The sequence below is a fragment of the Mya arenaria genome, chromosome 6 (assembly GCF_026914265.1).
Source record: "Mya arenaria isolate MELC-2E11 chromosome 6, ASM2691426v1".
Taxonomy (NCBI): domain Eukaryota; kingdom Metazoa; phylum Mollusca; class Bivalvia; order Myida; family Myidae; genus Mya; species Mya arenaria.
This window is the reverse complement of record NC_069127.1, coordinates 72,101,789-72,128,036: the sequence shown is the minus strand read 5'-3', so window position 1 is coordinate 72,128,036 and position 26,248 is coordinate 72,101,789. Positions and strand designations below refer to the sequence as shown.

At 34.4% G+C, this 26,248-nt stretch overlaps 1 protein-coding gene across 4 annotated transcripts; it reads left to right on the top strand.

Moving 5' to 3' along the window:
* Nucleotides 1-4,140: 4,140 nt before the first annotated feature.
* On the top strand, nt 4,141-25,399 carry LOC128238197 (protein TFG-like). 4 transcript variants are annotated; one of them, XM_052953827.1, is made up of 13 exons: nt 4,141-4,276; nt 6,085-6,295; nt 6,444-6,527; nt 7,395-7,556; nt 9,343-9,510; nt 10,891-10,980; nt 12,043-12,138; nt 17,049-17,147; nt 17,680-17,787; nt 19,429-19,458; nt 20,663-21,012; nt 21,585-21,802; nt 22,879-25,399. In XM_052953827.1, exons 2-12 carry the CDS (start codon nt 6,109-6,111, stop codon nt 21,780-21,782), a joined length of 1,572 nt encoding a protein of 523 aa, XP_052809787.1. In that variant the 5' UTR covers nt 4,141-4,276; nt 6,085-6,108; the 3' UTR covers nt 21,783-21,802; nt 22,879-25,399. The 4 variants fall into 4 exon arrangements, with proteins under 4 accessions (XP_052809787.1, XP_052809788.1, XP_052809789.1 ...); XM_052953828.1 differs by lacking the exon at nt 19,429-19,458; XM_052953829.1 differs by lacking the exons at nt 17,049-17,147; nt 17,680-17,787.
* Nucleotides 25,400-26,248: the final 849 nt, after the last annotated feature.

Sequence of the window (26,248 nt, the reverse complement as noted above, 5' to 3'; positions counted from 1 at the left end):
GAAACAATATTTTCAGGATAATTGGGCTGAAAATGTTACTTCTAGATTGTTAACAAGGTTTTTTTCTATATTTGCGCTCTGTGGCCTAGTTTTTGACCCCTGATGACCCATATTCGAACTTGAGCTAGAAATAAACGAAACAATATTTCCAGGATATTTGGGTTGAAAATGTCACTTCTAGATTGTTAACAAGGTTTTTCCATATTTGCGCTCTGTGACCTAGTTTTTTACCCCAGATGACCCATATTGGAACTTGAGCTAGAAATCAACGAAACAACCTTTCTGACAAATTTCCAGGATATTTGGACTGAAAAAGTAGCCTCTAGAGTGTAAACAAGATTTTTCTATTTTTGGGTCACGTGACCTAGTTTTAGACCCCAGCTGACCCATATTTGAACACGTCCGATTAATTACTGTGACAAACATCCTGACAATTGAGGCAAAAATTGAGGGAAGTTTCGTGACAATTGGCAAAGAAATTACCACTAGAGTGTTAACAAACTAAGTGTGGACGGACGTCGAACGACAGACGACGGACATTCATCGATCCTAATAGCTCACCCTCAGCCTACGCCTAAGGTGAGCTACAAAGTAAATATGACTCGTTATTTAACTAACATCACGATTATGAGGAATTATTTAAGAAATAGGTGAATGCAGTGCCATAAAAATATGTATAATCTTCACACGATCTTCTTCATCAACATTATAATGAACAATTGTATCAAAATAGAGATCTTTATGAATCAAACAACACTAACCAGTTTACAGATATGTGTTGATCTTTAAACTGTTAAAACCAAAAGGATTCATTTTATACATTTAAATGTCAGATCATTACTACCGAAAATATCTGAGATCAAACATTATGCATCGTTATATAGATTTTTCAGCCATGGCATTCCCAGGAACATGGCTCGATGAATCTGTTACTAACACAGAAGTCAGTCTTGAGGGACATTCGGAACTCCTCAGCAATTTTTATCGAAAACAACCTAGGATGTATTTTGGCGGTTTACATACTCAAAAAAAATGGTACGTTTAAGTCCGCTGCAAGAAGATCGTGTAGTAATTTTATTTAACAGTTTAACGTTATGACTTATTTTTGGGGAATCTTAATTATGTTTGCAATAATACACTTCACTCTGATACAACTCTAAAACACTACATGTAATTAATGATATAATTCAAAAAATTCGAACTACTTCAACTGTTGGCATACACCCGATGTTGTTTTCGATAAAAATGGCCGAGGAGTTCCGAATGCATTGAGGGATACAATATAATCAGAAAGGGCAGAAACTGACACGGCGGCAGTGTGTGTCTCTGCATCAATGAACAGTTAGCTTTCAGAGAGATAAGTGATTTAGAGATGGACAATGTTGAAGCTGTCTTTGAATAAATACTCATACTAAACCTATTTTGATCGTTGTATAGACAACTTAAACAAAATGACTGTTTAGATTTTCTTAGTTTGTAACATCAACTCTTAGATCAGAATATTGCCAGTTAGTCTTATTGACCATCTACCCATACAAGAATGTCTCAAAACGGTACTTTCAATAAAAACAAGAGTGTATTACTTAGGTCATTGAAAAAATACAGCATACATTACTTTACTCTTAGCTTAAGCTTAGACAATGTGATTGGTCTAGTATGTTAACTGTCAGCTCTGTACAGGATTCATGGTTTATGTTTAAAGAAATGTTTTATCAGTTATAAACTCAACCGCCACTGTGAAGGAAGTTCGTCTAAAACAGAGAAGTGAGCCTTGGATGGACTCGCACATTTAAGAGCCTATTAAGAGCTTGTTTTTCATCTTTTTTTCATTATAAAATATTTTGTTTTACAGAAATTTAGTCCAAAAATAGATTAAAAAATGCTGTCTCAATTTTTGGAAGATAAATTAGAAGAAAGTAAACCCTAAAGAACTTTTGGTCTCAGATTAAAAACTAATCTTGTTCTAACGTTAATATAAAAATTGATGATGAAAGTCGTTTTGATAATAACAAAATTGCAGATTATATCAATATTTTTACTACAGTAGCCTCTGTACTTGTTGATAAACTATCCTCACTATCTTATTTTTTGTGTGTAGATTCTGATATTTTCAAGAATTTTACAAACAGAAAACTTCTAATTCTGCCAAATTGCGCACAGTTAGTGAAGATTTTGTGATCAAAGAACTCAGCAACCTTAAATGTAACAAAACGAGAACGCTTAATTATATTCCAGCTAGATTTATAAAATATACTACACCCTTTATAAAGAGCCATATACATTAATCATCAACAGTTCAATAACAAGTAATGTTGTGTCTAGTGATCTTAAAGAGACTAATGTTAAAGCTGCACTCTCATAGATTTGCCATTTTTACAACTGTTTTATTATTTGTTTTGGACAGAGTATTGTTTGCGTTAATATCTGCAAACCAATGATATAAGATTGCTGAAGAAGAACGACCGATCAGATGTCTCTAACTAAAGAATTCATTGTCTCAAAGAAACGTGAAAGAGCAGTGTATAACCAACTAGAGTCGTTTCTTATTTAAAAATGATCATTTGTATGCATTTCAAAGTGGTTTTTAGAGGAAGCTACTCAACTGATACCTGCCTAATACACTTGAATGATTATATCAAAACACGAAGCTCTAAATGTCTTAATACAGGCATGATCATGCTAGACATCCAAAGGGCATTCGATACAGTAAATCATGTTAATTTGCTTGACAAATTGAAAGCTACGGGCTTGGAATCAGTCGGGTGGTTTAACTCGTACTTATACGAAATTCGACAATGTATAGATGTCAATAATACCGCGTCTAAGTTCATGAATATTTTTCTGGTGTACCTAATTGTAGTATACTTGGGCCATTTTTGTTTTTTATGCTATATCATTGACATGAGGATTAGTATAAATGAAACATGTAAATTGATTTTTGCAGGTAACTGCTGTACATAAGCATCCAATTGTTTTGCAGAAACTCTTGGAAAACAACTAGAAATTTGTCATAAATGGCTTGTAGACAATAAGCTTTCATTACGCTTGGGTAAAACTGAATGTGTTCTTTTTGGATAAAAACGTTAACTTTCTAATTTTAAAATCTTTTCCATCAAATGCAATGGTGATACTATATGGTCTTGGAAATGTCTCGGTTTTTGAAATACCTTGGAGTTGCGTTTGACAATGATCCATCTGCTACAATATAATACAATTGTTAACGATAAAGCAAGGAAAGTGAACTGTAGGATCAAGTTCTTGTACAGAAAAATATGTTTTTAAACTTGAATCCTTGCAAAATGCTATGTTATTCGCTTACTCAATGTCATTTTGACTATGCTAGCTCACCCAGGTACATTAGTCTTTCTAAACGGTTGGAAAATACGCTACACAATTGCTCTAAACAAAGTTATTAGATTTATTAATTTATATGCATGTAAATGTCATTTGAAAGTATGAGTTTTTAATAAAATTGGATGATTATATATTGAAAATAAAGTAAGGAAACTAAGACATAATCATGTGTATAAAATTGTGAACAAAAAACACAGTTTCAAGCCACGCAATTTTCTATTTTCACTTTGTAAACAAGCAATCGTTCAACTTTCTTGTTAATGCCTGTAGAAATAAATGTTAAAAACCGAAAGAAGCCGTAACACCTCTGGCTCTGGCAGTGGTACCCTCGGCTGTTACCCCACGGACCTGAAATAGCATCAATTGAAATTTTAAATTATCAAAAGTGCTTTCGGTGTTTACTTTAACACTGGGTCAAATAATCCGTAAAGTATGCGTGGACAACATACATGTACTACCAATCGGCATTCCAATGGCACGCTTCCTTTCAAAAGTAGGCCGAAAGGGACTAGGCCGATTTGGTCCAGGCCGAAAAGATATTTGGGCCGAGTTGACCCGACATCCCTCCGTATGGGCGTATTAATATTGCAATAAAAGTGCTATAAACTTACTTACCAGGTAAACACCAAAATACGTTAACAAACCGCAATTTTGTTCCGCATCTAACATTTCCCTCACTTAAATTTCCGCAAAAATAAATTACGTTGAACCCACTGGTTTGTCAAGTTCCCGGAAATTTAACATCGTGTACGGTAAAAAAACGGGATTTGGCGGAACCGTTTTCAGGGTAGGTCACTGCAGAGGAATTGTTATATGTTAATTATTGATGTAAGCGACTTCTACAGAAACGTAAGCGACCGGCCACAACATCGAATTGATTGCTGTCGCCGGAACAAAAATCCGGTTAATTCTAGCTATTCAGGTATAGTGTCGGTGTTGAAAAACAAATATTTATACCCCAATGAACAGTTACCGAGGTCAGTGAGTGTCTAATAAAAGAAAATGTAAATTTTTGAAGATCATATGACAATGAATAAATGTCTGATTGCTATTTCAAATTTTCAGCAAGATTCAAGCTTATGAATTAAGACACCGCCAAATCTGTCGGGCCATCGGTCGTGACTGGTAAAAATCTTGTAGGTCCGACGAAATTTCTGATCTGATTTGACCAACTGTGTGAATGAAATTAGGACGAAAAACATGTTCTGGTTTTCAATCAGTACAGTATGTACCGAAATTCCCAAATCTATTTTCTTAAGCAGAAATTTATGATGTTGTATTTTTCTTCTATGCATAAACTCATATAAGATTACACTGAAGACGGGATATGGAACATACTAAATTCTATTTTTTAACACGACATCAGCATTGTCCGATGCATAGCAGGAACAACCAGCGTGTAATGCGTAATTTAAACAAATACTGTAACACATGATTTCAAGCGGAAATACTAAAGTAAACCTTGGAGGAAAAGTGCGCCGGGTGTTGGGCTCAAACCCCGAACGCCGGAACACTAGCATTGTGCTCTAACCAACTGAGCTAACCGGGCAGCTGGTTCTAGCCCACACACACTACAATACACAACATTCAGATGGTTCTGTTCCATGTGTTTGAAATTATATTTCTATGAAATGCCTGGCTGAATATCATTACTCGTCATAGAGGTCATTACAGGGGCATGATGTGTTGTTATGCCACTCCCATATGACCACGCCCCCTTCCCATAAACAAATCAAATAATGATAAATAAATATAATTACATATAAAGAATGATGGGGAACTGTAAATAGAAATAACTAACAAGAATGATATTTTTTATTCTATTATTCTATAATCTTTGTTAAGAGTGACAACTTGCCCCTCTATTTCCCTGTATTTGCTGAGATGACTATGTTCAACAGACCATACCTTTGTCAGATCTTAACCAAACTCAATAATTTTGGGCTTTTCCTAGTTACCATCTTTAAGAAATTGTACAACACTTTTATCGAAAGTAATTACCATTTTAAACTTTAGACCAACTTTCCGCTAATTTCACCCAAGTTTTCCAGATTAAAAATGCATAACACCGCCATGGCATCATCAATTCAACACGTGTGCCTATAAAAAATATGTCTATCAAAATAACTGAAATGGAAGTCAAATGTTGTCCCACAGAGCCATGCACACGACTGGTTTATGACTAAAATCTAATACCCCTTGTACAAAACAAAATGATGTTATAAACAAGAGACAGTCTACAAAACTTGTCTGTAACAATGTCACAGAAAAGTCTCTTTGATTTTGGGTATTGGACAGATGTCCAAAGATTAAAGTGCAGCTGACAAAAGCTTCTCGATGCTGAAAATTCAATATTGTAAAAATAACCAAAAATATCAATACTTTGGTTTACATATAAGCATTGGAAAGCAATTATTCATAATGATACTGTACCCCCCAAAATTTTACCCTGAGGGTGCATGCACCCCCAATTAAAAAAGTTAGTATGAACCCTGCAGGACTTCTAACAACACGGAACTACAATATTAATGCTGATATTGTAATAATGTTAATATCTGCATTTTTATGGCAATAAACTTCATACAAGGCAAGTATAACTTTAATGTCAGTTCCAGTTGCATTTCCATCCTAACAGAAAAAAATACATTCAACCTAAAAGGAAAATGCATTCTATGGCACCACCAGATAAAAAACAAATATTGTTAACAAGACCAATGGTATATTTTTCAGGATAGCCCATAATACACAGGCACTATGAGTGAGCCAGGCATTGACCTTACAGGGAAGCTCATCATAAAAGTTGCCCTGGGGGATGACATTCGGCGCATTCTCATCACTAATGAAGACATCACTTATGATGAGCTTGTGCTTATGATGCAGAGAGTCTATCGGGGGAAACTGAACAGCTCTGATGATATTGTTATAAAATACAAAGATGAAGGTATGTTATAATATCTTTTACTTTATTAGATTCACTGTTATCTGAAAAAGTGGTTCTAGTTTAATTAACTGTTCTGTCAAAATTTGAATTATGTAAATGTTACTATAAAATAAAAATAGCATCTAACATTCTGTGCCATTATTTTCAGACAACGATTTAATCACGATATTTGACAGCTCAGACCTTAGCTTTGCCATCCAATGTAGCCGGATATTGAAAATTACCCTCTATGGTAAGTTGTACCATTTTGTTCAAACAATACGTTTACAGTTGCAAAGCATTTATCATACATGTATACTTAAGTCTTTCACATTTTAAAGAACATTGTTGTGTAAAAGATGTTTTTTTTAACTCTGTATAAATTTGAATTAGCAAAGAGACACTCATGCCAAGATTGCAGTGTAAACAAACATAATTGCATTGGGCCCTGATTCAAGCAAATGTTCATGACAATGGGGCTGATGCTAGGGTGCGACAGGGGCACTGATCACTCACTGTTTACATCTAGGTATAACTTGAAATTTCTCTTCTGGTAGATATTAAATAAATTCCTAGCAGCTCAGTGATTTATTTGCAAATCTGCTTGAATGCATCCCTCAGGGCTCCCATATTGCACAAGTATGGGTCCAAAGCAAATATTTGAGAGTCGTACGCATTACTTCATGCATTAACCTCTTAAAATCAGTTCTTCCAACAGTGAGCTTTTTTCTGATCAATTTTGTGCCAAAATTTGACCCCATTCTCATTTTTCCGTATCGTGAAATTACAATTATTATTTTTTAAATCAGCTATTTTTGTATGAAATAGTTGATGTATTCTTTTAAAAACAACTTTAACACATTCTTTAATAATTTCTGTCTATTTTCCAAGCAATCTTTTTCATTTCTAGGGAACTCCCAGTTTTTTTTCTCAATCTGAAAGGCTCACGCCATATCCCAAAGGGGTATCAGAATAAACACACTGTCCAATGGTGCACATAATTAGAAATAATTGTTTTCAGGAAAGCCAATAAGTAAAGCACTCTTGATGTTCAACGAAATGCATCATTGCAGGCGGCAGCTTTCTTCTCAATTTCATACGTTTCCCTTCATATTTCTAGTAAATGGCAAGCCCGAGCCACTACAGTCAAATGAGTTGAAACTGATCAAGGGTGAGTTACGTCTGATACGGGACCGATGTACACAACTGCTGGACAAACTCGACTCCCGGCCACAAATGGACCTACCCAGCTCAACTGTGGAAGCAGGACCTGCTGTTAAACGTATGGCTATATCACATAAAAAAATTAAGGCCATTGTTTCACATTCTAGGTTTTACCTACATGTAGTCTTGGTTGGTTACGGAGAAATGTTATGGTATTGTCATCGCACTTTGTGCAGAAACTCTATTTAAAACGCATTCAAGATATTCAACTGAAAATTGAAATCCATGTTGCCAGAAAGAATATGCACATGTATAGCAAAGCAAATAACTCTGGTTTTAATCATTATTGAGTTAAGACCCTTATTTGTGCGAAAAAGGAAAGGAAATAGACCAGAGATGGCATTCAATCTGCGATGTTCTTTTTAAGCCTTAAATACACAGACAAATTTATAATCAGGCTACAAGTGAACGTGTACATGGTCTTTATAAATATACATTTAACAGTAAACTCTGTTATAACAGTGTTCATTATATCCAGAGCCTTATATCCGTATAGCAAACTACATGTAATTCTGGGGTGTGTATAACAAACATTAATATAACGAACAAGGAAACTAAACACACGGCGCATGTTCCATTATTGAAACCATGTATCATGGCATAAGTTATTATTCTTCAAATAAACTTCCAGGAATTAAACTTTGCAATAACAGTTCATCTTTTTATATTTATTAACCTTCGCAAGATTTCATTTTTACCTCCTTTTAGAGAATTTTAATAAAAAGTTACTGCAGTACTTTTTATTCAGTAACTGTATCAGAGTGCATCACATTGTATTGATTACAAATAGGTGTCAATGACTGCTGTTATATAAATGCTCTTAGCGCTTTGTTCAAACATTGATTTATTTAGGAGTGTTTGTTAAAGAATAGAACTTTTTTCTCACCTCTTAAGTATTATTAAAAAGAAGGATGTGATTGTTTGGTGCCCAAATGTACCAACACCATAAATTGATTATCGCCAATATTTAAAGTGACACTCTTATTCAAAATCAATACATACATGTGTAACAATAAAAAAAGTGATAAAACTTTAACTACTTACTTAATATTGCATATTTTGAAAATATTAATTACGGATAACACGATTGTTACTGTGTATTTAATAGCTGAACACGCAAAAATATTAAATGATTGGTGTTTTTTCTGCACCTTCATTTCAAATAAAACTCAGTATCCTTCATAAGAACCATTATTTTCTACATTTATTCATCCTTTTTGCTATATTAAACCATTTGTATCAATTGTCGTAAATCTTACTTGGGAGTAAGAGTGCATCTTTAACAAAATGATTCAATTAAGTTTATGTTTGGCAAAGTATGTCAATAACTGATCTACTGTTGTTTGCTTTTAAATATTCAAAACTAAATTTGGCTATGTACATGTAGTTCCATAAAATATAAAAACAACAGAACACAAAATATTTGTTTTCACTTTATTTTTGGTAATGAAAGGTTTGTTATAAACACAAACTCCACTTTTGGGCTGAAAAAATTTGTTAGTTATATCTGGAATTTTGTTATAACTGGGCTACATTATGCCTATTTTTTACATTGAATAAAGAAGGACTAAATTCAGGACAAAATTATTTGGTCGTTATATTTAAAGGTTTGTTATATTCAGAGTCATTATATCCGGAGTTTACTGTTTAAAATGTAAGCAAATATAATATTAACAAATACAGATGTTAAATTAGCACAAGCTAAAAGCACTTCAATGCTTCCATGCTAGCTAAAAAAATCATGTGAGCTTATATCAGATTTTCAAAACCAAATAGTTTTGCAAAGGATCGGGCTTGTTGTTAAGATACAGATTTCAATGAAGAAAAACATGCTAACTTGACAGCTCCAAAAAATCGAGTGACAGACAGTCCACGTCGTACGACGCCCCAACCCAGTTTTGTGCCAGTGACGAGTGGCAGTAAGGAGTTTGACCCGCTGTCAAGCCAACGGTCGGGGGACGAGCAGAGTAAAGTCATGTCCTCGTTTGGCATTGGTGGAGGAGAGGCACGAGGTTAGCTTGTTTTATATTCACAGCTTAGTTTATATATACAGCTTGGTTTATATTCACAGCTTGGTTTATATTCACATTCTGTTGAGTGATCTGAATCATGCTCTGGTCCAGTTTCTGTTTAAAATCAAGGTGAATTTATTTGGAGGAGAGAATGGCCTCTTTCGGAGGTGGATCAAACCAGAAACCTTTTCGATAGGTAATGGACACCTAAAAGTTATATCACTTGATATTTGTTACTATTTTTAGATTTTCAGAAAATACGTATAAAATACATCATCTTAATGTCAGTGTTTTTGATACAGAAACAGAAGTAATATTACCTCTGACTTGTAAAATCTAGTTTATATTCAGTGGAGCTGCTAATAAATCAGACTGCCCAAACAGGTCAGAGTTTAAGTGCAGACGTCTGCAGAATTGTGTATGTTAATTTTCCCGCCAAAAAAGTCATAAATTTTTATACACTGTAGATTATTAATAACACCTTGGTAAGATGGGTTTTTTTTATATATAATGTTTCGACAGTTTTATGATGTCTTTGAGATTAACAGAAATGCTGATTAGTGGGATGCCAATTATCAAAGAATGCTGATTAGTGGTCTTTTGTACCGTACTGGTAACTAGCAACAACTCGGCCGAAGTGTGAAGTGATTTGACAAGTTGTTTATTGCACCATGTTCTTTAAAGTGACAGGTTATAAGGGTTATTTTAGCATGGTTTATAGAATTTTGATGTTGGTAGATTTCAAAGTGAGAGCGGTCGAGGGGTCTCAAAAGTGGTATATTTTACCTACCACCGGTAGAGTTCACATGTATGGATGTGATTATCCTGCTTCCTGGGAAGTTTTAATGATTTTAATAATGAAATTATAATTAAAATCAAAATCTGTTATGTCGAAGTTGCCAGAAATAGTTAAAAGCAATGAATATATGAATTACACAAAATGTAGCAACAAACCCCACACATTTGAGTCTTGAAATATGTTTCCGTCATGAAAACAGCAAACTCATTAAAGGAAAATAAAAACTGAATTTCTTTGTCTCAATTAATTTAATTCATGTTTATTGAAATTACGTGAAATTTGAATGCAAGGACTAATTAAATTTGGGACCAAGAAAAATGTCACAACCAAAAAATCAATATATATAAGAGATCGATATAGCAAGTTTTGACTGAACCAAATTACAAAATTCTATTATAGTGTTTGTTTGCATTCAATTCAACTTGATGGCCATCGACCTCGATAAGTTGATTTATTAGAGGGTTCTCCTGTTTCTACATCTTCACAAAATGACGTTCCGTTCTAACATTATGACATGCCAACAATCAAAGTTCTTAAAATGAATAAATAAATTTGAACTACAATCTATTCATATTGATTAGAACGTTCGGGTTCAGCAGACAGCATCTCGAGTCTAGGGTCAGCAAGCATTAGACCACAGCCAGGCACACCAACAAATCAGCCACAACAAGGTACGTGTTTATGGGCGGAATGGCTCCTCACTAATATAATTGTTATTTGATTGTTTCAGTGTGATATATGCAACATATTTCACCGAGTGAACACCAAAAGCAATGTTTCACGAGTGGAGAAATATTTACTTTTTGGTGTTCACGGGTGATATATATTGCATTCTTGCATACCGGACGTGTGTTTCAGGTCATGTGACTAGTGCTGGAAAAACTCATTTTACACCCCCCATGTAAGATGAGTCACGCGCCACTTCTTATTTCTTTTATTGTATGGTTTATAAAAGGAATATTATGCAATTTCAATAAAGCGGAATCAAAAATATAAATATACAATACTTTTAATTAAAATTGAAAATAAATAATCATAAAAGCGCAATTTTTAAAGGAACTATATGACGTCGATAGTGATTTAAAATTACTGCGCTTTATGACGTCAGTACACAACGTGGCACGCGCTTTTTTGTGAAATGTACAAAAGTGCTTTTTCTACGTCAATTTTTTTCCACAAATGCATATCTTTAAGTATGCAAGAAAAAATATCAATCATGTTTTTTCCGGTCCGGATCGAAAAATCTGACCCTCAGCAAGCCTCGTTACCGGCTTACGCGCGCGCCCTCGGGTCGGATTTTTCTATCCGTACCGGAAACACATGATAGATCCTTATAATCTTACACTGAAACAAACAATTTTTCTTTTTAATTTATGTTTTTAATATTACAAAAACAGAATTTAATTGAAGTTAAATTGGAAAACTGCTCTAAATTTCAACCAAATGATGCCATAACGGAAAGGAAATTAAAACTTTTAAAATGAAATGGGTAAAATATCACAAAACAGTGAAATTGTTTTTTTGATAAATTCACTGTTTCAAACAGTGAGTAAACAAGATGTAATTGACCGTTAAATTTCAATTAACCACTGGAAAGCATGAAATAAAAAAAACCTTATATTTCTGTTGAAATTTTCTGCAATGTTTGTGTTTTTCTATACCGCCTAGGCTCAAAATAATCATACACATTTACATTTTATTAAATGAAAATGTTTGGTAAACCTTTTATACAGGGGCATACCAACAGGGAGGAAGCGGGCAGAAGTTGCCACCCTGGCAGCAACAACAACCTGTCACACCCTCCGCCTACAGCCAGGGCCAACAACAAGGTAGGTCTAGATGTTTACAGGGCTATATCACTTTTACATGGAATAACGAATATACAGTGAAGTATCTCATATACAGACCAAGATCACATAAAAAGGGCAAAAGCACTTGTACAGTTGAATAACACATATACAGGGGAATATCACATGTACAGGGCAATGTCACATGTGCAGGGCAATGTCGCATGTACAGGGTAATGTCACATGTACAGGGCAATGTCACATGTTCAGGGAAATAACACATACAGGTCAAGATCACATAGAGAAGGCAATGTCACATGTACTGGGCAATGTCACATGTGCAGGGCAATGTCACATGAACAGGGCAATGTCACATGTGCAGGGCAATGTCGCATGTACTAGGCAATGTCACATTGTGCAGGGCAATGTCGCATGTACAGGGCAATGTCACATGTGCAGGGCAATGTCGCATGTACAGGGCAATGTTGCATGTACTGGGCAATGTCACATGTGCAGGACAATGTTGTAAGTACAGGGCAATGTCACATGTGCAGGGCAATGTCGCATGTACTAGGCAATGTCACATGTACAGGGCAATGTCGCATGTACAGGGCAATGTCACACATACAGGGCAACAACACGTGCAGAGCAATGTCACACGTACAGGGCAACGTCACACGTACACGGCAACGTCACACGTACAGGGCAATGTCATATGTATAGGGCAATAGTGTAGATAATCTGTTTCTTGAAATGTACATTGTACAGCTTTCCAAAGTCAGGGAAGTGATTTCTCCTGAAAAATCAACAATGAAAAATCCACTTTTTACTATTGGTTGTAACTATTGACACTCCTGTTTACAAGGAGAGCTCTCAAAAAGCCTTCTTCAAATTCAGTTTTGCTTCTGCGGCAGAGGGCCTTGTCCCTTTTATCCCCATTGGGGGCCCAGAGGAAGCGAAACCATCACCAAACTTGTTTCAGCTCTTCAGCTGCCTGATTGATCACATCCCTGAAAATGTACATTGGATTGAAGGAATGTAAAAACAAGTTGCTTCAATTTTATTTCTTAAAATTGCATGAAAGTACACTTATTATGCAGAATTAATGTTGCTTCTTCATCTGGTTGCTGATTTTAGAATTGCTTTTTAAAAAAATAAAATTTGAATGCATTCCCACTTACCATGCACATGTATGATTTTAAAATCAAAAATGTCACAATGATGAAAAGAAACCTCTTTTACTAGAAACAAAAATGTAGAGATCATAAAAGATATCCCATCTTCAAAATGATACATGTATCTAGATATGAATTATGCACCAACCATTCTATAGAGGATAATGGCTTGCTGCAGTGTAAGATTGAAATATATATTTCAATGAGTCACCAAAAGTGCAAAGTCACTAGTGAAATATTAAATTTTGGTGTACACATTGTGAAATATATTGCAATCTTACGCGGAAACAAATAGTCATTATTAATTTTATTTCATGGTTTTATTTCATGAAAATCAAATATAAATTGATATTTATTTTGACAATCAAGTATAAGTTTAGTGAAACGGGCAAAACTGAATGAAACAGTGAATTTTTATTTTTTTCAATACCAATTTTTATCAGGGTGTATGTAATCCACTGTTATTTTTCAATAAAGAAATATCAGAAAAAATTACTATATTCATAATACCATTATATATTTCATACAATTAGTCATTACCGTATTTTATTTACTCTTAATGTCCTTTTCTTTTATAACTTTCTTATGCACTGTAATTCAGTACATGTATTTAGTTTATGTCACTATCTTCATCATCATTTTCATTCACGTTCCTTCCTTTCCCTAGCCAATAGCCGCTTCGTGAAATTCGATCACTGCAACCTCAAACCTGGGTAGCAAGAGGGCAAGCAGATTGGATTACGAAACTGTTGGAAATGTTGTGTTTATTAGATAAAACCCTATACAGTTATGCTTCTTCAGAATGTTTTGCTGTAATATTGAATGAAATTTTCAGGTGTCCTAAGTTCAGGGTTAATCCTGACCTCAGACTTGTGTACAGTTGTAAAGATAGTTTTTTTGCTCGGTCATTTGCATCACAGACAGTAGGCAGGGTTCGAATTTAGACTCGCATACTCGCAAAATGCTAGCGACATTTACAAATTGCGAGTGACTTTTATTCAAGCTCGCAAAATTCTGCGAGTGGCTTTTTCTAGACCACAAAATGTTAAAAGGAAAGTAGAATAAACATGAACTTAACTCTGCTACGTAGTCGAGTGTAAACAGCCTATAAGTGGCATGTTTACACTACCAGTATAAAGAAGACAGTACCCAGTCAGGCTCTAGTAAGTTTTCAAAAATAGAACAAATACGGAAAAGGCCGAGTTTTATCTTGAATCTTTCCGGGATGCTCCGATGCGTGCATTATACAATGTGAATACGAATGACATAATCACCTAGCTCAATCATTGGCTAAATCTAGCGCTTTCGCGCACTATATGTAAACCCCATCATCCTTTAAATATATTTTCGCCCAACTGTCAAAATGAATAGACTTAGTCGATCGATATATTTCATTGTCCAAAGTATCCACGCTACATTTACTGTTGCTTTTTTTATTTCAAATTAATAATGTTATTGATTTTAATACTTACAGACTTAATGATATCTGTAGCGTGCTTGTCAAATGGGTATTAAATTACCCGATGGTGAAGGTAAATAAACAAAGTGGACAATGTCAAATTATTGGATAGCTTTGTTATCAAAAAGCTGCCAGCATTAGATGAGTCTTTCCGTACCCCCCAAATAGAATAAGCCATCAACAAGTTCTAGTAGTCGAATCACTCAAGATTGATACTTTTTAATATTCATATTATGTCTTAGGTGTAAATTTATACTTTAATTAGACAATATTATAAGGGAATAAAGCAAATACCGTAAATGCCTGGGTATAGGACGATAGGGGGTATTAGACGCAGGGAAAAAAATCTGTGAAAAGTCCGAGAAAAAAACTTTTAATCTATGTTTTTGGTTAAAGACGCATAGAAAAAATGTCAAATTTGTCCGGCATTTTCAGCCACCATGTTTGTTGACAGTGACAAAAAAAAAAAATTCATGAAAATGGCGATGGTTATCTTTAAAACCCATACTGTCGATAATGAAAAGTTGTTATGCAAAAAATATTTTGACAGTGCCCAACTTTGCTTTTTTATATGTAAGTTTGATTATTGTTTAATTCAATTTATTATTCAAAATAATATTGAATACCGTAATTCACAAGAGTTCGGACACCATAAATTAATTATTTTTTTCGCTCTCCGAATACATAGAAAATAATCATTTTTACATTTTATTTACATGTTTGTTTAACCTGCCTTTTTTCTTCATGTTTGCTTTTTACCACTTATTAATTTATCCGTAGTAATCAATGGTCATAAACTTATTTATTACGCCTATAAGTGTAAATCCTTCATCAAGTTAATTAAAACACAATTTTATACATGCACTGAACTGAAATAACACATTCTATCGGCTTCAGATCAAAGAGTCACACTGTGTGACGTCACATAACTTACAGTTATACCCACGAGGATCTCGTGGAGAGCATGGACATTGCTATGCAGGATTAATGTATAACTGTACGATTATTGCTTCATATAGTCAATAAGTGTGGTACAAGTTTGAAAGCTTATTGGCAGATCGTTTTACAAACATGCCATGTCGATGTTTTCTTAATCCCTTGATTGCCCTTGTTGTTTATTTAATCCTCAAATAAATATATCACACTTTCTTTTCAACAGGCAATAAATCGTTTAGGATGGGTAGTAACTAATTAAATTGTCACAGTGGTGTATACGGTTAGGTAATCTAGCCAGGCATTGTAAAGATAAAAATCAATAATCTTCGTCTGTGAAACTTGGTAACTATGAAAGTTGTGATTGATGTCCTTTGGGTGTCTGTATATTAGGTACGCAAAATAAATTATTTTGGGAAATAATTATGGGTGTCCAAATATTTAGAGTGTCCGAACTCTTAGGTGAATTACGGTAACTTTAATCGAAAAATATTTTTGTTGAAATTATAAACGTCTTACGATATACCGTATCCCGATCTTCAACTGCCGTTTTAACCCGTATATACTCGATCAATATGACGCGAGTAACATCCCTTTCTACATAAATCTAAACAAACTCTCGGCTTGAAATTGACCTCAGAAAAAAAGTTCAAAAAATTGTTATTGGGTATTATACGCAGGCATTTTTTTGCATCAAAATCTGAGAGAAAAAAGTGCGTCTAATACCCAGTCATTTACGGTAATAAAATTGCAAGTTGATTTTTCATTTTGCGAGTTGCCTCAAAATGCACTCGCAAAATTTTGCGAGTGCTCCTCAAAGTTAAATTCGAACCCTGGTAGGAAGTACCTTAAAATGAACATATATGTCTTTGGAAACACTTCTGGTATTTAATCCCCTTCTTCTTGCTTACACATGAATCTCTCATACTCAAACAGACCCCCAGTCCGAATGGTCAATTATCCGCTGTTAGAAAACTTGAATTTAGGTTAAGGGCGGAACCTGTAGTATGTTCAACGCACATGTGCCACATGGTTAGTTGATTTTGAAAGGGATCTGGTCTCTTTAGTGGCCAGTTGTTAACTTTTTAAGTAAGACAATCTAACGTGAAGGGCTTCTGAAATTTCTATGTACCTTGGCCACAACTCAAAATTCTTCAAGATATTCAAATGAAACTTGGTACAAATGTTACTGGAAACAAAACACACTTGCATATCTAAAGCACCTCCGGCTCTAAGTTATGCCCTTTATTAGACCAAAAAATGACAAACCAGCATTTGACATTGCTGTATGGCACTCTTGTTAATGTCATGTCGATTGTTTTTTGTTTTTTTACTACTAAATCCTGACCTTTTACCTGCACAAGCCTGTGTGTATTTTTCTCCAGTGGGTTGCCCAGTTGTGATGAGTGACCAGAAATACTACAGTTACCCTCTCCGTGGGTTGACCTCTACTGCGGGAAGGGACTCGCCCCAGACCTATAAAAGTATGATGTACCGGTTTCCTTATTTCGCGTAACTATACTGGCTGTGATTTTGGCATGCCTTTTGAAGGTTTTTAAAATGATCTGAATATTGCAACACATATAAATGGTAAATATTTGTTCCTTTTGTGGATGTTTGACCTGTTTGTAATGATGCTTTCACATCATTTAGAAAATAAATAGGCTTAATGGTGAGAAGAGTGGTCTAGACAAATTGTCTATAGGTGTCTGTCTGTCATGAGTTCCAGCCTCCGCATGGGCATATTTTCTTGGCCTCTCAAAAAGGACACAAGCTCTGGCTTCTACCAGGAAAATGGAATTAAGCATGATTCTTATGAATTGAAAACCTGTAGAAATCGAACTGATATTACTTAGTATCAGTATAAGTTAAGCAAAATATTTTTTGTAAAGATGTCAAATTGTTTGTTTTTTTGTTGAAAAGAATATGATTTTGAAACTAACCTAATATCTTAATGACATTTATTGACAGCCAATTCTTAACTCTGACTAATTGCGTGTCTGGTTGTGTGTGCAGGTATGCAGCATTACCACCACTCCCTGATGCAGGCCCACATGTACACAGGCCATGAGGACCGAGCGAGTCCCTCCCCCTTATCCCCCGCCCAACAGCCAACGCCCAAAAGTATGTCATCTTTCATTGTAGTTAGCTCTTCAGCCATTACATACACATATACATATGTTGTATGCTTGTAGTTAGCTCATTATCTGCTGTAGATAACTTTACTTTCTCGAGCGTAGCAAAATTAATGAATGTACCCATATTTATCAATGATTAAATTAATGGTGTTGTGATTTTTACAATTTACATAATCTGCAAAAATCAAATAAACTCGAGAAATGGAACAATCTGCAGCATTATTACAGCTTTCTCCTCATCACATGACTCATTGTTGGATCCCTGTAGCCCCAATTTCTCAAAAGAAGTTTAGTTCATGATGTCAATATTCATATTTAATCCTAATTTTACTGAAAAAAAATAATAGTTGAATATCATAAAAATAATTTGCTTTTAAAATCCAAAGACTACTAAGAATGTAAATATTACACAAATGATACCAACACAAAAAAAAAATATTCTGATATAAGTAACTTGAGATGTTTCGAGAAATTTAGGCCTAGTACATAGTTTAAGAGGTAAAAGGCAATCATTTAAATAACACTCTCAATTAAAGCAGATAGCAGCATTAGTGACAAAAAATAACCATATGGGAATCATTATTCGCCCACTCCAGATTAGTGGCCATGATGGGAATCCTTATTTTGCCCACAGGCAAAGATAAAAAAGTATCCGTAGGTTAAAAATAAGTAAAAATAAATTTTTACAATATTAGTTAAACTGAGTTTGGAAAAAAAGCAATTTCCATGGTCACTTGTGTAAAATAGGATCATCCAAACTCTCGCACAGGATGTTCTGCGGAAACTCTGTTAACCTTGTTTCCGTAAAACACCCTACGCTCTGGCCTTAGACTCTCGCCATGGAAGATGCTTATACTCCTGGCTTTTTAGAATGAATGCGTATCTCAAATATTATTCAAATACCGGAACTCGTCAATTCATCACTTTGTCAGTATTAATATTGTTAGTCTTATTATATGTATCCAAAATCATATAAGTTCAAAAATAGACTCATACAATGAGCAGAATGCAGCTGAATAAAGTATTCTTTTGCTTTGTTTAAAACACAGGCAACACAATTTCAACATTTTTTAAGAATGGTTTCTATTTGAGTTAGATTATCTGTCCCTGGATCATAGAAATATTGTTACCAATCTAAATTTTGGTAAATGTTCTTAAGGTTCATAGGATATCTATCAATAACGTGGTTACATAACACCTATTAACTGAAAAAGGAAATGTGCAAATGTTTGATAGGAAGAGAATTAATACACTCTATAAATAAAACAATTTTTAAATCAATATTTTTTTGCAAATATATGCATGATAAGCCCATAACAAAAGCGTTGCAGATAGGATTTTTTGCCCTCATTTTTGCTTATTAGGAATACACTGTCTTATCAACATTACTGCTGTTGGATTAATAAAAAATGTCCTCTTTTTGAAGTTATGAATCAAATGTGTACCATGGGTGCTGATGATGCAACAACTTCATAATAATGCCACATCATACAGAATCATTTATATCATCTTGATTTTACAATTACTTTACTGCTGACATTTGCATCGTAAAAGTTACATGCAAGTTTTGCTAATAAAATATTTAAGAGACTGTCACATTTTTATTTTTTTATGTGACTTATTTCAGGTTTTTCATGTCCATCTTTAGCTGCAATGGGTAACTTTGTGCATTTTCTTTTTAAACTGTTTCTCATATGTTCTGTTCAGCTGTTGCAGATGTCATGTTTGAATGATGTTTTTATCTATTCTAGTTTAGATTCATTACAATTGATCTTGGGGCATATAACACAAGCAACTTAATATTTATAGAATTTTTCAAATCTTTGATCCGAAGTTGAAATTCTTGAAATTTTGAATTAATTCTAGAAAAGAATTCTTGAAAATAGTGTCATTGTTTTAAAATCAGTTTATATTTTTTAGTGAGAAAGTATGCATTAAGCATTACCTTTTTTCCTTAAGAATTAAACAGTCAAGGGAATAGGCCTCTTTGAGGAACATTTAACTTGAGATGATACTGTATGGCCCAAGTTTAATTTTTAAAAGAAAAAAGTTTAGGAACTGCTATATGCTTTGTTTTCATGTTGCTATTTATGTTGTTGATTGCGCAAACCTTTTCATGTTGGCCATGAATGAGAAACGTTCACATTGTTCACAATGTCAATAATCCCTGTAGCTAAAATAGTTTCTGAGTTATGTCCCATAGCAGTCTTCATGATTACCAACTTGTCCGGAACCCGGACCAAGCAAAATTGCTAAATATTCAATTTGCATACCCAAATGGGCGAGTGAAATGCCAGCAAAAATAAGATTAGAAGAAATATAATTGTACAAGGTTTTGTATCTAAATTAAAGCAATTTTACATATTATAAAACAATTTTTAAATAAACATGGTTTTATTGGATATCTTTTTCATAGCAAAGAGCAAAACAAAATACACAGACAACAGACTTTGTTCAAATTACTTAAAAAATGTTTTTTGGAATTTTTTCATATTGTTAACAATATGTTTTGGCGAGTGAAAGTGGCTTCTGGTATTTCATTTTGACAGCTTCCTGCCCATTCGGGCGACAGGATTAAAAATATGATCATGAAGACTGCTAAGTCGACTGAAATAACAACAGATGTGTTTCATATAAACATTGAGATGATAAAAAATAGTTTTGAGCTGATTGTGATTGATTGGTTATTATGACATTATCTGACTGCTTATAAAGGACAGAATAGTCAGAATTTAGCCATGCAGCAATCTTTAATTCCTGTCACATCACATTATTCAGGAAATTGATTATAATTCAATTTCTAAGTTGAAAAATTTATTGTTAACTAGATGTTAACCTTTGTTATTCCTTGTGACCAACAGGTTACTCTGGAAGCCCCGCACCCGCAGGCCAACCCCAGCAGGCTGGCTACCCAGGACAGCAGGCTAGTAGTGGTCAACCCCAGGCCCCACCCCAAAGCCAACAGCAACCCCAGGGTGGAGGTGGAGCATTCACTCCTATAGCCCCTCCGGCTGGGAGCCAACCTCAGGCTCATCCAGGTTACCCCCAGGGGGCAGGGCTAGCCACAGTTCAGGCCTCCGGTCAAGGCCCGGTGTCATCCCCATTTAGCGGACAGTTTGTACCCCAGGGCACACAGCCCGGACAACCTGTTGCCCCCCAGCCTGGCTACAGTCACCCAGGCATGCAGCAACAGCCTTACCCTACGCAACAGGTATAGCACAGTCATTGAAATTAGACTTTTGAATGAAGAAGCCTGACTTCTCATACTTTTGCTTGGCGTCAAGTTTTGAACAAGCTGTGCTATATAAAATTCAGAATTTTAGCAAGCCTGGATGACATTTTTCCAGTGCTGGGCTTGTGTTAATTTCAACTACTGATAGCAAAGATAGATGTAGAAAGTTGTAGCATTATATTGCTCGATCATTCACTTTTTATCAATGTCAGTCAGAGTCCCAACAGACTTAGATGATGTTTGTATTCATGTTCTTATTTAAATGATTTGCAAAGAATTTAATTTTGGCACATGAAATGTAAGTTATAGAAAAATATGTTGTTATTTTTATGAAATATTGATAGTTTAGCTGATACTGCGCTTGGTTATAAAGACAGCTGAAAGTTGATTCTCTAAATCTGTTTCCTGAGGAGAAACCCGTAGAGGTGTCCTACTGAGAAGTCATGAATGGTTATAATTATGTTATCATGTAAAAAAAATATTCTAAAACACTACATATTGTACATGTTTTTCTTGCTATAATTCAACATAAGATGATTTCTTCCTTCCAGGTTACAGGTGGTCAGCCAGCTCCTGGTACCCAGCCCCAACAGTTCGGTGGTGGTTACCAGACCGGACCCCTGCAGGCTGCCCCGGCCCCACCTGGTCCAGCGGGTTCCCAGCCAGGTAACCCTTATGCCCGCCAAGGGCCTGGGTACGGGGGAGGATACCCCAGACCCTCGGGAAACTACCCCCAGGGCTACCAGTAACATCTGCACTCATTATTATGGTATGTTGGTCTAGTGAAGCATAAAAAACAGAGAGCATTTAAGCATTGTAGATGTGGAATTTTCAAGCACAATACATGATAAATGGGATATAAAATAACTGGGGGTACGTTTATCATGTTCATTCAATTACCTGGATAGAGAAGCCTTTTGGTGTGCCGATGGTTAAGAACTTTAAGTTGATAACGTTGATTAACGACATTGTTGTTTATTTTTAAAGTTGAAATATTTGATGTTGTGTTAATATATTTAAATAAATAAATTGCAATTGAAACATTTGCCTCAAACCTTTGTAAAAATACTGCTGACCACAAGTTCATCCATTATATTTCCAGAGCAGTAAAGATTTGAAAGTTAACAACGATGAAGTTAACAGTGTTGTAAACTTTAAGAAAGTTCTGAACAATTGGTCCATTGTCTGATTTCAAATTGAGGATATTGTCATAATCTTTGTGTTGTCATCTTTTGGTAATGGAGGAAATATCTCTATGCCTCAAGTCAGAGACTAAAGAAGATATATACACAAACTTGGTGGACATGATTTCCGTGACAAAATGCATATGGTGATTCCTGTAGACTTGGTAAAATATTTGTTGTTACATATTATGTCCCTTGTTCTTCTGAGAAATACAGACTGGTGTCGGCTACCAAGCAATCTCAGTGTTACATTAGTCCTGAGCCAATTATTCAGAACAGCATCTTTTAAATGTGAAATAGTTAAAACAAGTACAGCTGAAACAGTTGTCTCAAATTTTGTTAAGAACTTTGCAGATTAAATGTGTATCCATTAAATGTCCAGGGCTGTAAACATTTAAAGTTTAAAAACAATGTTAACAGCTTAATAAAGTTCAGGGCAATCAGCATATTGTTACAAAAAGGTGATAGCTTTTCCATTTGTAACATGGTCCAAGTGTATAAAGCTTAAATGTTAAACTCTAGTTTAACACAATATGCTTCATACACATGTTACCATCATATGTTACATGTTACAATCTTCAGTTTTGTTACAAGTGTGAGTACAATATTCAGCTAAAATGACAAAACTTTAACTAACAAAGATACTACTTTACAACTGTAGGCTACATGTTACCTCCGGCACCAAAGCAGCGACGCTACAATGATGATGTACAGCACCTACACCCCAACTTCAACACTTGAGCAAGCCATAAAGACTTCTTAAAGAGAGAGATCTAAAAGTGTCTGACTATAACATAGTCAGCTAGGTGCAGGCAGAAAATGTGCCCTTGTCTGCATTTAATCAGATTATTTCACCATTTCTGGTCGATACGTTCTCCTATGCTGTGAATTGTGTTTGAAATACAGCTCAGCTGAAATAATGATGTTGTGTTCATAATCATGTTATAAAATTGAAATTTCATAAATTTCAGTTTCGCCTATATATTTTGTAATCATGCCCCAATTTCTTGGAACTTCTTAAGCTTAACCGGCTTAAATAGCTTATTTCAATTCCCCATGGCACATACTTAACTTGAATTTTGATCAATAAAAAATGGTATATTGTGATTATCATGAAGATAATTCCTTTCCAACGTATAAATACTATTAAAGAAGTAAATATTACGCAAATTATTGATAAACAAAAATAGTGAGCTTAGCTTAATCCTGTTATAAGGGACTTGAGAAGTTTCGAGAAATTGGGGCCAGAAGTTTGGTAAAGGAATAAATGGCGTAATACTATTTTTTCCAATAGTTAGTTGCTAGCTTGTCGGTTGTTCGAAGTAAAGAAAATTAAGGTATTGCAATAGCCTTGATGTCATCATGGACCTCATGCAAAAACCTTGGCTTTAACTCAAAAAACTTTGCAAGATATTCAAATTTGGTAAACATGTTGGTAGAGAGCAATATGTACATGATTGTACAGTAAGGCATATAATTAACAAGGCCTAACAAAAGAGTTTGTTTGGGAAACCCGACCCTACCTAAGAAATGCCATCGACCTTTGTATTAAAATTAACAAAAAAACAACAACAAAGAACCGGTCCAACTGCCATAAACACAATTTTGTTTAAACATAAACAGTCATTAATTCTTGCAGAGAATAATGGTCCATAACAACAGCAATGTATGAGTGACATTTGCAAGAAATAGTGCTATTTGCAAGAAAATGATTTTGAAAAAGTATATTTTGAAAGAAAAGGAGAGAGGTATAAATATTAGCTCTAAGCTATCTTCTCAATCCATTATTATCATGTATGTAATTAATTTTGCCTTTAACAAACATTTATTTTAGGCCTAATGTTCCATTCATGCCCCAACAGACGAGTGTTTGGCGTTCGCTCCACGGTGCACATTTCATGTGTTTACTTGTAATTGTTTTAAAATATGACTCGTGGTAGTTGTGTGAAATTTAGATATATTTGGACCCCATTTACAAGATTTATACAAAGAAGTGAACCACTGATTTATATGTATGTATGTGTGTGTGTATGTATGTGTGTGTGTGTGCGTGCGCGTGCGTGCGTGCGTGCGTGCGTGCGTGTGTGTGTGTGTGTCATCATCAAAATATAATTGACAGTGGCCAAAATGTTCCAAGAAATTAAATTATTTTTGTTGTAGTTATATTTTGAATTTCACATGTTTAACCAAGTGTTGTGTTAAGGAGATTTTGATGATTAATGTATATCCAAAGTATAGATGTACCATAGATTGATTTTACAATCTTAATGTGTTTATTTGTTATGATTTGACAGATTTTGACCACTGTTCATAATTTGCTTGCCAATTTATGCCCTCTCATTTTATAACTTAATCATTAGTTGGCAGAAAACAAAGTGTATTACAAGGCTCAGATAACCCTTGAAAACTCTTTACAAACTAAACTAGCATTGTTTCCCTTTGTTTGATTCTTAAAATAGAAGAAACTCATTGTTAATTTCTTCATTCTTAACAGTTTAAGTTAAATTACTTAACGCAATTTTTATTTGTTTTCATATTACCTAATCACTTATTCATTTTAATCAATACAATGATGTTAAAAAGGTTCAGAAAACTATTCTTAGCTGTTTCAGCTGTGGCAACTTTTTACAGCAGATGTCCATCCCTTACCTTCTTTGCTGAAACTTAAGTTAAGCCAAGGTTTTAATGTTTACAGTGTTTGAGCTAAGAAGCAAATGATTCATGACATGTGCTTTAAGACCATCAAAGGCATTATTAGGAAGTAGTGATAAGCTTGGTATGAAAACATGCTGTTAATAAAATCATTGATAATAATCACATATATTTATTTATTTCCATTTGAATGCTACATAACATTTTCCAAAACTTGTGTGCTGTAAATTGTAACTAAGAAAAACATGTATTTTTTTCTTATATTTGGCTTTAATCGTTCAGTAAAGCAAAACATTAGTTATAACTTTTCTTATTGTTTCGCATGACTGTTTCTGTGCTGGCCAGAACACATCAGAATCAACCTAGCGATCCCATTGGCTTGTGAGAGACATGTGCATAAACACTAAGACATGAATATATGTTAGTGCTTAAGTTCATTGATACATTTTGTATTACAGGAAAGAATATGTTGTGTACATTGTATTTTATTCATTCTTGTGTATAAAACATTAAATTCAATTTACATATAACATGGTGTTTGTATTTCCTTCAGAGCACCGTTTTTATGCACCATGCTGTCATCAGGGCCGATTTTATTTTGAGCGAGAAATTAACATTTTGTTTTTAAAAGTCTTAAGAGAAGAGGGATAAATTTCAGATAGGAGTTGATCTCCGACAATCAATTTTAGATGATTTAGATCAAAGAAATGTATCAAAAATCAATCAGATTTTGTGATGTATTGTTTTTTTGGAAAAAGTTGCACTTTTTTGTGTGTTTCTGGCATTGTTGTGTATCTGCAACAAACAAGAAATATTAGAAGTCATGGAACATCAAGTTAGGGCATGGTTGTGATGGAGCCATACTTTATACTGAACAATATTATCATTGGCAATGAAAAGCTTGAAATTAACTATCAATTCTTCCAAATATTAAATTATTCAACTGAAAAAATAGAATTATTACATCATTTTCAGAAAATGTCAGAGAACTACAACTGTCATTCTTGAGTTTGACTCCTTTTGTACACGTATTTCAGAACCATAGGCATAGAAAATAAAGATTTTTTTTTAATTTCAACTTATTTTATATTTTTCTAACCTAAAAGGAGCTAAAGCTTACTGTATAGAAAGAACATCAGATATCACAACTGATTAATTGATGTATCTTGAAAAAACTTCCAAAAGTGTCCGAGACCTACACTCAAACTGGTGTACAATTAATCATTTAAGATATAAATTGCAGGCTTAAAAACTCAGTCCTATTTTTGAAAACATTTGTAAAGAAACGTTGTTAATTTAAAATGACTAAAACATCAGCAGACCTAAGCCATGGTTTGTCAAATGCCTTACAGGTTTTATAAATTTAACCTCTAAAATGT